Raw genomic sequence first — 12,815 nt, 5'->3', positions numbered from 1 at the left:
ATATCTTTTTGAGTGAGTGTTTTCATTTCCTTCAGATAAATATCTAGAAATGGAATTACTGGATCACATGGTAATTCTAATTTTTTGAGGAGTCTCTATACTGTTTTCCGTAGTGGCTGCATCCATTTACATTCCCACCAGGAGTGCATGAAGGTTCCCTTTTCTCCACATTTTTGCCTTGTGTTTTTGTCAATAGCTTTTCTAATAGATGTGAGGTGACATCTCATTGTACTTTTGATTTGCATTTTCCTGATGATCAATGATGTTGAGGACCTTTTCATGTTCTTGTTAGCTATCTAGATCTATCTAGATGTCTTCTTTATGAAGGAGCAAAAACAAGCATCCAGCTCACAGGCTGTAGTTTACTGTCCCCTGATATAGTGCCAAAAGCTTCATTTTTCTGAAATGCAGAAATAAATGGTAGTAGACTTTAAAAGTTTTCATTTAATATATAACTCACATAAATAGTTTTAGAGGACTTTTAAAATTCAAGCTTAAAATCTTTGTATAACTGTAAATTTCATAATGAAATTTAATTCCCTATAAATTCTTCTAGTAATTATGTGAAAACTGTGGTGCAGTTTTTCAGTAACTGAATATTTTTAAAATATGTATATTTTAAAATAATAGTAGTATGTTCTCATTATAAGATGTCACAATACCCAGAGGTAAAGTAGTTTGTACTTTTACTTCCCACTTTCATACCTCAGAAATGCTTTTAATAAGTGGTTTATATCCGTTTAGGTTTATATCCATGTACCCAGTACATGGAATTGTACTATACACACCCACCTGCAACTTAAATTAATTTTTATTTGTTTAATTAAAAAGTCAAAACAAAACCAGTATGTGTTGGTGGAAGAGATTTTTAGATCAACCCAGTCTCAGGAAGGACTCCTAGAAAGAGCATACCTTTCTATTACCTGAGGTAATTTTGCCCTTAGGTTCCTTCCAACCTCAAAATACAAAGGCATTTTTCTCACACTTATTCTTTGTTCTATGGTTGTATACTTTTGGAGATGATTTTATAAATGAGGCTACAAGTATTAAGTAACTTGCCTGAGTTTGCAGAGTTGGTTAGTGGGAAATCAGGGAGGAACACTTAAAACTCCACCACCCCAAAATATTAAATGTATATATATAATAGGTTTTTTTCCCCCTTTAAAAATAAAGTTTAGGGTGCCTGGGTGGTCTGGGATCGAGCCCCCTGCATTGGGCTCCCTCCTCTGCAAGGATCCTGCTTCTTCCTCTCCCACTGCTTCTGTTCCCTCTTTTGCTGTCTCTCTCTGTCAAATAAATAAATAAAATCTTAAAAAAAAATAAAGTATAGATATTAACATTTTATTTTAACAAAAGCTGTGAAACCGTATAGAAGTCAGAGCATATAAAATGAAAATAAAAGTGAAATTGCGGTGCTACAGGATGTACACATTTAAAATTTTGAAAGTCACTCATCATCAAAAAGCTTGAAGTATTTAAGTCTCCTGCTCTCAGTTTGTGAGAGTGCCTAAACCAACATTTGGGTTCAGAAAATTTTAGAGAGTTAAGGTACATTTCGAATTTGCCCTTATTAAATACTTTCAGGATTATTTACTTAACTCATTTGGAGGATTCACTTGAGAATTTATCTGTGTTTAGTCATATGGCAGAATATAAAATATTTCTGTAGCATTAAGAGTGTAGAACTGGTATATCTAAGTTTTTTCTAAATTTTTATGAGATTATTATAATATCACCTGCTATATGATTCTTTCATGTGTTGTATTCTTGCTTTTATTAGTTTGCTATGGTTGCCCTAACAGAGTACCAAAGCTGGTAGCTTAAACAACAGAAATTTATTATTTTATAATTCTGGAGGCTAGAAGTCCTAAATCGAGTTGTCAGCTGGGTTGATTCTTTCTTAGGGCTATGAGGGAAAATCTGTTCCAGGCTTTTTCCTAGCTCCTGGTAATTTGCTGGCAAACTTTGATGTGTTTTGGCTTGTAGATGAGTCACTCTAATTGCATTGTCCCTGTCTCTCTTTATACAGTCTTCTGTGCCTATCTCTGTGTCCAAATTTTTCCTTTTTTATAAGGATTCCAGTGATAATGGATTAGGGTCCACTCTTACAACCTCATTTTTAACTTGATTGCCTCTGTAAAGACCCTGTTTCCAAATGAGGTTACATTCTGAGAAACTGGGGACTATGACTCCAGCATATTTTTAACCCATAACATTGCTCATAATCATGAGTGGGACATACAGCCACTTTCTACTGTATAACTCTTAATTTTTAGTGACAGTGGGCTAGAGCATACTAAGGAAGAAAATAGTGGAGCATATAAGTAAGCCAGAGAAGTCTTGTCTGAGGGAAAGGATAAAAGTGCAAGTTGTGAGGCAGTAGCCAAAATCCAGAACGTTAGCATAGGTGATGAAGAAAAGTTCCACACCTACAGACTAGGCCGTAGGATACCAGAAATAAAATATTGAGCAGTATTATATAATCTGTAGTACAGAAGAGTACAGATCCTCTTTTAAGAATGTTATAAATCTGGCTGTGGCGATAGGCATTAAAGGTAATGAAAAATTAAATAGCAGTTGAAAATTTAAAAGATTAACTTAAAAGATGCTGTTGGCAGAATAGGATTATAAATTAACTGTAGTTTTCTTAGAAGGAAGAAAGCTTTTTTCAAGTTGGAATTGCTAATAATAATTTTACAGAGAAAGCATCATTTTGCCCAGACATTGAAAGATGGGTAGAAATTGAATAGGAAAATAAGCTTACACAGGAAAAGGGCAAACAATGAGGAAAGGACAAGTAAAGAAACTTTTTAGTGTTAAATATTACTACAAGAAGGAACAAATCTTCACAAGAGCGATGAATGATCTGACTCAATGATAAGATATAAAGATAAGAGTTCAGTGTAAGCACATGGCCAGACAGGTGCACAGTTCTCTAGATATCAGTAATTCTTGAGTAGTGCAGGACCAGAAGGGTAAGCCTTTGGGAGAATTTTAGAATTGCTTTTTGCCTTCACTGGAGTCCTAATTTAATCCTTAAGTCATTGGTCTTTTTTAGGTCATTTTGATTTTTCTTGTTTTTTCTAGTCTTTAAAGAAGAATTCTTTGGGGACGCCTGGGTGGCTCAATTGGTTAAGCGGCTGCCTTCGGCTCAGGTCATGATCCCAGGGTCCTGGGATCGAGTCCCACATCGGGCTCCTTGCTCCGCAGGGAGCCTGCTTCTCCCTCTACCACTCTGTCTGCCTGTGCTCTCTCTCTCTCTCTCTCTCTGACAAATAAATAAATAAAATCTTAAAAAAAAAAAAAAGAAGAAGAAGAATTCTTTGTCCATGTATTCTTTGTCATTTTTTTCCTGCTTCCTCAGGCATCTCGTTCCCTTATGTATTCCCTAGTCTCTCTCTTTTTTTTTTTTTTTTTGGCAGACAGATCACAAGTAGGCAGAGAGGCAGGCAGAGAGAGAGAGGAGGAGGAGGTAGGCTCCCTGCTGAGCAGAGAGCCCGATGTGAGGCTCTATCCCAGGACCCTAGGATCATGACCTGAGCCGAAGGCAGAGGCTTTAACCACTGAGCCACCCAGGTGCCCCTATTCCCTAGTCTCTTAATCATCTTTGGTTACTTTCATTTATCTTCTTCCCTTCTGTCATTAAATTTACTTAGGTTGTTCTTACCTTACTTTTATTTAAACTTTTTTTTCAAAGTGACCTGTTTTTCCTTTCATTGTTGTTAAATATTTCAAATGAGTCTTTTAAATTAATTTTGTCATTTTCTCACCATCCATGTTGTAGCCCCTTGCCCTTGTAGGGGCTGAGATTTGGAAGGCAGCTATGCTCACCACTATACCACCAACGCTGGGGGGCTGAGATTTGATTTTTATCCAGTTTACAAGGAAATAATTAGTCTCTACTGTTTGATGGAAATTGGCAGAAGACGTGGGGCCCCTGCATCAAGGACAAAGGATTTTATTCATTGCACAGGAAGCAGCATGAGCATCAACATATATGTATCATTTTTTTTCTCTTGCTTCCATGACCCAGATGAATGCTAGGTATGCAGTAGGTTTGTGTTGCAGCTAAGGAACACTGAATTTGATGAACCCTCTGTTGTATCAATAGTAATCATACTAGCTCTTTGATCCAGAGGTAGATACTGCCTCATTTCCTCAAGTTTGGCAGCTAGCTGCAAGTACAAAGTACTTACAAGTACAAAGTACAAGTACTCTCAGAAATGGCCTGAGTAGTGAGTACTCTGAGCCTTGAATTCTTGCATATCGAAGATGTGTAGGCACACGTGAGATCCATGAAGGAGTATCTCACAACACCAGAATCCTGGCCATCATTCGTAATTCTTCTGTTGCCTGCCTATCTAATGATTTCCCAGATGAAACTCTTTTTAACTACCACCATTGTAGACGAGACCATCATAATGCTGTCTGGATTATTGCCACGACTGCCTCCTATTTCCTTTCTGTCCACTTTTCCCTAGTTCCCTCCTCCACATAGAATAATGTTTCTAAAACACAAGTTGACCACTGCACAGAACCTTTGGTTCACCAAAAAGTTTAAATTCTTTAATGTGTTTTGGAGGGGTCTACATGATCTGGTCGAATCTCTTCTTACACCATTTTCTTTCTCCTCTTTTCATTTTAACTGTAGCCATAGTGAACAGTATTTATTCTATAGACACTCTTTCTCTTCTTGTTTTGTGCCTTTCTGGAATGCCCACTGTCCGTGGACAGATTTTTCCTCTCTGATTTGGTACCCTTATAGTAGAATTTATTTTCCTGTAAACCTCTCATGATGGTTTTGGTTAAGTTCTATCACATTGCTCAACCTACACTAGTTTTTATGGTTTTCATTTCTTTTCTAGAATTCATCAATTAGTATAGTATGTTTTAATTACTATAATCTAAAACCTCAATGAATTAACATGTACAATATTTACTTTCATCTGAGTGTATCACTTGTATTTTTTCTCTCAAACTAGATTGAAAATTTCTTTCGGTAGATCTAGCTTGACAATTCTTTTTATACTTTTGATATTATAACTTCCGTTCCTTTGGGGTTCTAGATGAATGACCCATATATAAGATTTTACTTTATTGGCAGTAGTATTTCAATTTATTTAAAGAATTTTTTGATAGGAATTTCAAGTTTGAGTCACTATTGACAGCTTTAAAAAGGTGATGCTACTGATACAACGTCAAAATAAACATCAAAAAATTTTTGATAATGTGGTTTTTTTTTTTCCCTGTAGAATGTCAAGGCTAAAATCATTGGTCTTTGCTTAAACTACTTTTGTTTTTTACTTTCGCAGGCATATACTAGTGTTTCTAAGGCTTCACTTAGCCTTGCAGATCATAGAGAACTTGGAAAGATGATGAATACAATAATTTTTCATACAAAGATGGTAGATTCCTTGGTGGAAATGTTGGTGGAAACATCAGATCTCTCCATATTTTGGTATGTGGTAATTTTTTTTGTATCAGAATTTGACATTTTTAGTATGCAAAGATACCTTTGTTTATTGTTTTTATGATAGTGTTGTCCTTGAGACCATTCAGTAATAGCCTTTTTTTTTTTTTTAATGTATTTATTTGACAGACAGTGATCACAAGTAGGCAGAGAGGCAGGCAGAGAGAGAGAGGGGAGGAAGCAGACTCCCTGCTGAGCAGAGAGCCCGATGCGGGACTCTGTCCCAGGACTCTGGGATCATGATCTGAGCTGAGGCAGAGGCTTTAACCCACTGAGCCACCCAGGTGCCCCTCAGTAATAGACTCTTAAGAATAAAGGGAATAGAGGTGTCTGGCTGGCTCATACAACTCTTGATCTTAATATGGGTTTGAGCCCCATGTTGGATGTAGAGATTACCTAAAAATAAATCTTTAAAAAAAAAAAAAAAAAAAAAAAAAAAAGGAATAGTTGACCACAAAAGGAAGTCTACCAAGTAGGGATCTTGTCCTTTTTTTTTTTTTTTTTTAATTCTATATAAGAGCAGCTCTTACTGTTGTGAATTTATTTTTACATTTTTTGTGTGGAAGTAAAAAACTGTCACTTCAGATTGCCTTAAGACGCTCTTTTGCATCATTAGATTAAGGAAAAAAAAGTTGTGAATCAGGGTCAAGTAGAACAAATGTTGGAAATAAAATAAGTAATTTCACTCTGTAGTAATAGATATTAATGCTATGATGATGTGGTGACTACTCCCGCCATTTTCCTCTGTTTTCCTTTGCTCTTGTCATAGCCTCTTTAATTATTTTCTTCCCTCTCTCTCTCTCTCTCTCTCTTTTTTTTTTTTTTTTCCAAGACTTTATTTATTTGTTTGACAGAGAGAGAGATCACAAGTAGGCAGAGAGGCAGGCAGAGAGAAGGGGAAGCAGGCTCCCAGCTAAGCAGAAAGCCCGATGCGGGGCTCAATCCCAGGACCCAGAGATCATGACCTGAGCTGAAGGCAGAGGCTTAACCCACTGAGTCACCAAGGCGCCCCTTTTCTTCCCTCTTTTTCTCCCAACATAAGGTGGTCCTTGAAGGAAGTTCAGGTCAGGTTTTTGGTTTTTTAGTGTCTACCATAGTAGGTGTTTAATAAATGTTTAAATGAATAAATGAACTTGATTGTGATCAGACTAATAAAGAGTAGGACCAGGTTTCATACATAACTATTCTGGCTCCAAAGCTGGGCAGTATCAGCTCTGTATCTTCTTGGCTTTTTTTCCTGTATGGAAGCTAATTGGAGTAACCTAGTGTGTCCCTTTATTTCTACAATGCTGAGATAATCTCAGTGGATAGTGGTAGTTGTTTGTGTGTATTGAAAAGCTGTTATTACAAACAGCTTCTCATTGTTTTTATTTTGGAAGATACTCCAGTCCACACTGATTTGGGCAGTTTGTTAAAGATAGCTTTAATTAGCAGTATTGCAAAAGAAATCCAAATCACCAGATAGGGAATGCATGAGAGGTTTCTTTTTTCTTTTTTTTTTTTTTTTTTTTTTAAAGATTTTTTATTTATTTATTTGACAGACAGAGATCACAAGTAGGCAGAGAGGCAGGCAGAGAGAGAGGAGGAAGCAGGCTCCCCGCTGAGCAGAGAGCCCGATGCGGGGCTCGATCCCAGGACATTGGGATCATGACCTGAGCTGAAGGCAGAGGCTTTAACCCACTGAGTGACCCAGGCGCCCCCATGAGAGGTTTCTTAAAAAAACTGAAATAAACCAAACCAAACCAAACAAACAAACAAACAAAAAAAACCCTGAAACATAATTTGTCACTGAAACAAAATATATCACATGTCAAATTTGCAAGAATTTTAAGATTATTTGGAATCCTATACTGTTGTCTGACTTGAAAAGAAAATGGAACATTTTATGTTTACATGTATTTGAGCTACAGAAAGGTTCCTTTTGGTAAAAGAAAGCTACTGCAATTAAAAAATCCTGTTCCCCTTCCTTGGAAATAAAAATACTTTGAATAATGTTTAAAACTTGAGATTTTCAGTCATATTTAACTTTTATCCCTAAGTAACTTTTATCCATTTTTTTCTCATCACTTCCCTATTTTATCTGTTACATCCAAAATAAATACATGTTTACTACTTGTCTTACTATTCCAAGATGTACTACATTTTATTGACTCCTATTCTTTTATGTTTAATATCTCCAAAATCGGGAAGTAATTTAAAATTGATGGTACAGCATTGTTTAATTAACAGTGTTTTTCTTTCTTAGTGGTACAATAAAATAGTGGTTTTCTTACTAATTGATAGTGACTTGCCTTTGATAAGATTTGGTAGTGTGAGATTTGAATGTCATGTATTCATAAGCCATAGATATGGTTTATTCTTTGTTTAAATTTTTTATTTTAAAACTTACTATTATACAAATTATATTTTTATTACTCTGTAATCATTGTTGATATATGAAAGCTACTCTTTGGAAAAATAACTACTCACTTAAGGGAATAAAGGCTACCAGTTGAATCCAGTTGGAATTGGAATCCAGTTAAATTAACTAAGTACTGTATCATAAAACTTTTAACTGTAAAAATGGTGATTCTAATTTTTAATTTGTTTCCTCATATAGTTTTTATAGCCGGGCTTTTGAGAAGATGTTTCAACAGTGTTTGGAGTTACCCTCTCAGTCAAGATATTCAATTGCATTTCCACTACTTTGCACTCATTTTATGAGTTGCACACATGAACTGTGTCCGGAAGAGGTAATTTTAGGATAGTACTGTGATTTATATGGTATGCAGAGTATACTAGACCAAACATGTAGCTGGCTAGATTTCATAATTACCTAATCTAGCTTCCTACCTAATTTTTCTTTATGCAGAATCAGAGCGATGTTTTAATAGATTAAAATAAATGTAGTGTTTATTTGCATGGATGGATAAATGCACATACATATTTTTAAGAACATATCATAATGTCACTTAGAATTATATTTATTAAATGACAGGTCAGGTATTCATATTTACGGTAAAGTTATATACAGTAATTAATTTTGTATGCTTACTTTTTCTCTTAAACTGTTATTGAAAAGAGTTGAAAATTGAATGTATAGATACTGACTAAACATAAACATGTCAAAGAGGAATTTCACTCACTTGTTAATATGATAGATATGGTAAACAAAATTAACATTAGTATTTGTAAGACAGTTGCTTCTCGGCCTTTTGGCTAAGATCAAGTGTAGTATTTGTAAGACATACACACAGGCACACATAGTTATTAAATAATTGAACTACTCAGTAGTTTTATCAATAATAAGTATCAAATATGTACTCAGTATTTCTTCTGATCTTTAAAGAAGAAATGTCACTTTGTAAGCGTGGTGAGACTATATATTAAAATTAAATGGTCTGTTTCTTTATAGTTTAACTTAGTGTTGAATCCCTTTACTTAGAACTACAGAACTTGGAGAAAAGAAACTGACAAGCAGTAGCATTATTACTATCTTGAAGCATTAGGTAACATCTGTTGCAGATTGTATTCCATTAGTGCTTTGGAAGCAGACTCTGAGACAAGGTTAACCTGCAGGAAGTTTAGTAGGGACTGCTTTTAAGGTTGTTACCTGTGAGGATATCAACACCACCAAATTTAATACTTTTATATGGTTTTTAGATATAATAGATTTTATCCTGAAGCTTTATACCTAAGATATAGTATTAACTCTTCCTCATAATCATTCTTCCCATTAAATTACCCATGAAGTCCTCTTAATTTTATTTGTCTGGTTTCATTTCTTGAATCTGTCTTCTACTTTCCATTGCTTTAGTCACTCTTGTAGCTCAAATTTGCAATACTCTTCATATGTACTCCTACTAAATAGTTCTCCTGTCTTCAGTATTTCTGCCTTTAATACTGTCTAATACACTGCCACCAGAGTGTCTCTTTCCTTCTTGAAGAATCCTCAGTGATTGTCTCTTGCATATGGAGAAGGTAAAAATTTCTCATCTAGGCATTTAAATCTTCAACAATTTGCACTCTGTTCCCATTTTTTTTTCTTCTAAAAAACTGTGATTAAAATCTATCTATATCTGTCTGCATACAGACAGATATATAATGTTATGTATATGACCTAAAAGTGTGCCGTGTGTTATTTTTAAATGTGCAGTTCAGTGGCATTAATTAATTTCACAGTGTTGTGCAACCACCACTACTATCATTTCCAAAACTTTTGTCATCCCAAGCAGAAACCTTATAATTATTAAGTAGTAATTTCTCATTCCTCCAACTCTTGATATCCTCTAGTCTGTTTTCTGTCTCAAAAAAATTTGGTTAGTCTAGGTGGTTTATATAGGTGGAACCATGTAGTATTTGTCTTTTTGTATCTGGGTTATTTAACTTAGCGTATTTCTGATGTCTCCCAGATTTTTATCTCCATCCCAGAGCTTTCAGATCTTGATTTTTCTGGATATGCTGCTGGAATTTAGGTATTTTTAGCCATCTGAAATGTAACATGTCCATGATTCCCTGCATGTTACCCCATCACCATCCTTTGAGGCCTTTTCAAAAAGCCTTTGGGCTTCATATATATCCAAACTCCAACCACTTATCATCATTGTCAAAGCCACATCTTTTTTCCTGCATTATTAATGTAGTTTCCTAAGTGGTCTTTCTGCTCCTGACATTGTTCTCCCAAAATCTGTTCTCAGTATTGTCGCCAGAGGCTGAGGCAGATCATGGAGAGAGTTCAGTTATTATGTCTTTCATCCAATTTCAGCATTTCTGAGCGTTGAAGGGGAGTAGTGATATCAGATTTGTATTTTAAATAAGTCTAGTAAATTTGAAGAAATGCTAATTCAGTGTTTTGTATTGTTTTGAGGAATAAATGATAGCAAGGGGTTCAGGAGTCAGAATTTGGTTAAATAAAACCCTGAATGTTTATAATTTGAAAACTTTCTTTAAGTAAAGTGAACCAATATTTAATTGTATCTGAGCTGGGGATTCCTTTTGATTTGGCTTCCTTTTAAAGTTTTCAGGGGCATTTATAATAAAATACACTAAAATATCATGATAGATCATCTAGGAACCGTTACTTTAGGTGTTTAAGTATTTTTATATTCTTATATATTACATTTATTTATATATTGTATATTTACATTCATATTTGTGTATGAATATATTTATATTGTATATTTACATTTATTAGCAACATAGAAATACCATATGTAAACTGTATATTTGTTATGTAATTATGGAAGATCTGGTAAGGTAAACTTTAAAAAATTTCTCTCTTTATGAAGTATTATAAATTTGGAATGCAAAATTTTATGGCATTATATACTCAACTTTCCAGTTATTATTGATAAGAAAAGCCTATTAAATTATTATGATAGCCACCAAAACTAAAAGGTTACAGAATCCTGTAGAGAGAGATGGATGAATTTGAGTGAGTATATGTCTACATACACATATCTAATCTCTTGAAAATTAAAATAATGCTCCCTGCCCCACCCCCCAGTTGTGTTCAGAAAATGATGGTTAGCTTTTTTTCTCCTCTGGGTTGGAGAGTTTGATTTTAGGGAGTTGAATGCTTTGTGAATTTCTTTGTTTTACTGACCTCATGTCTAACAATTTTAATTAAATATTTAAGCTTTTCTGTAACTATGAAGTTATTTGTTGTGTCAAGATCTTTATATATATATATGTATGTATAATATATATGTGTGTTTATGTGTGTATCAGTTAAGATTAGAAAACATTACTCTAAATGTGTTCTTTCACATCCTCTGTTTGATAGTTTAATTTTTAAGATCCAGATGTAGGACCTTGCAAAAACTGAAAATTAAGTTAATAGTTTTTCATGTTAAAGAAAATACCGATACTCTAAGATCCCTCTAATCATACTTTACTTGTATAATCACCAAATACTTTACATCAGCTGTATAAATACAATATGGTAGGTTAGTTGTTCTAAGAGATAAAGGTGATCTAGAATGTTCCTTACCCCCACTCCTCAGTGTACAATAGACTTTATTTTCCATGTTTATTTAAAAAATATTTTAATTCAAACTGCTTTCTTATAACTTTTATTATTGTTGTTATTATTCTGCTTTGACAGCGACATCATATTGGAGATCGCAGTCTTTCCTTATGTAATATGTTCTTGGATGAAATGGCCAAACAAGCTCGAAATCTCATCACTGATATTTGCACAGAACAGTGTACTCTTAGTGACCAGGTAATAATTCACATGTTTTCTTACAGACAGGAAGTTTGTGTATAAAGTCAAGAAAATTAACTGTTAGCCATTTATTTTTTTATTTTTATGTCTTTTTCTTTAAACTCTTAGTAAATCTCATTACCTCATTCTTACAAAACTCCATTTTTAGGTTTTTAAAAAAATTGCCACCATCTTTAGGATTACTTACTGTTTAAAATCCAGCCTGTAGCTTGGTGTTCATATACCTTCCTCATAGCTCAAAATGTCTACTTCACCCTGCACTTGATGCTTTTTACCACCTATTAGTTCTCACTAAATTCTGAACTTTTCCTTCCAGTAAAATGTTCTCATTCTTTGCTTGCCTAGTCTGTTTTTACTTATCCTTTAAACTTTTGCTTTGATAATAACTTCCTCTATGAAGCTTTCTTCACACAAGATTTACCTATTTCTCTTTTCTACCAAGCTGTGTGAGCTCCCCAAGCTAGCTAGGTGAACTACATCTCACCTTAGTGCTAGATGGTATTTGCTACATTGTCTGGATTCACGTAAGGTTTGCTTAAATTGTTAGTGTTTTTTCAAAATAATTGGTTAATGTAAGATTTCATTTCTTTTTAAATAGTTGCTACCCAAGCATTGTGCCAAAACCATTAGTCAAGCAGTGAATAAGAAGTCAAAAAAACAGACTGGTAAGAAAGGGGAACCTGAAAGGGAAAAGCCAGGAGTTGAGAGTATGAGGAAAAACAGGCTGGTAGTGACCAAGTAAGCCATCCACTTTCATTATATCTTTTTGTTACAGGTAGAAGTTTTTCATTTTTTGTATGGCATTAGTACTAAGGGAATGCTAGTAATTGTAAATTCTTAATTTCTCATTTATTATTATTATTATTTTACCTTTGTGAACTTGAATAGTTAATGCTTATTTCCAAAAACAGATTTTGGATTTTTGAAGAAAATTCATGTAGTAGGTAATATTTGCCTTTACTAAATACTTTATTTGTATACTTTATTTATACTTGTATACTTTATTTGTACTGACTACTTTGTCTATACTGAATACTGAAGGCAAAGAATCTGTCTGAAAATTTGGGGGGTACGCTATAAAAGCAAGCCATAGTTTTCCATTTATTTAAAATCAGATAGCCTGAGACTTCATTTTGG

General features: G+C 34.2%; 1 protein-coding gene across 3 annotated transcripts in view; it reads left to right on the top strand.

Moving 5' to 3' along the window:
• The window catches only part of LOC111143691 (NCK associated protein 1), a 99,434-nt gene that overhangs the window by 55,046 nt on the left and 31,573 nt on the right, over positions 1 to 12,815 (top strand). For all 3 annotated transcript variants that reach the window (XM_022497532.1, XM_022497518.1, XM_022497524.1), the window contains 4 exons: positions 5,313 to 5,458; positions 8,070 to 8,202; positions 11,556 to 11,675; positions 12,277 to 12,416. In XM_022497532.1, coding sequence (XP_022353240.1) covers positions 5,313 to 5,458; positions 8,070 to 8,202; positions 11,556 to 11,675; positions 12,277 to 12,416 — 539 coding nt within the window. The remainder of the gene's footprint in view (positions 1 to 5,312; positions 5,459 to 8,069; positions 8,203 to 11,555; positions 11,676 to 12,276; positions 12,417 to 12,815) is intronic.

Source organism: Enhydra lutris, unplaced genomic scaffold (assembly GCF_002288905.1).
Source record: "Enhydra lutris kenyoni isolate GAN:26980312 unplaced genomic scaffold, ASM228890v2 scaffoldscaffold1, whole genome shotgun sequence".
NCBI lineage: Eukaryota > Metazoa > Chordata > Mammalia > Carnivora > Mustelidae > Enhydra > Enhydra lutris.
This window is presented reverse-complemented; position numbering and strand designations above follow the sequence as displayed.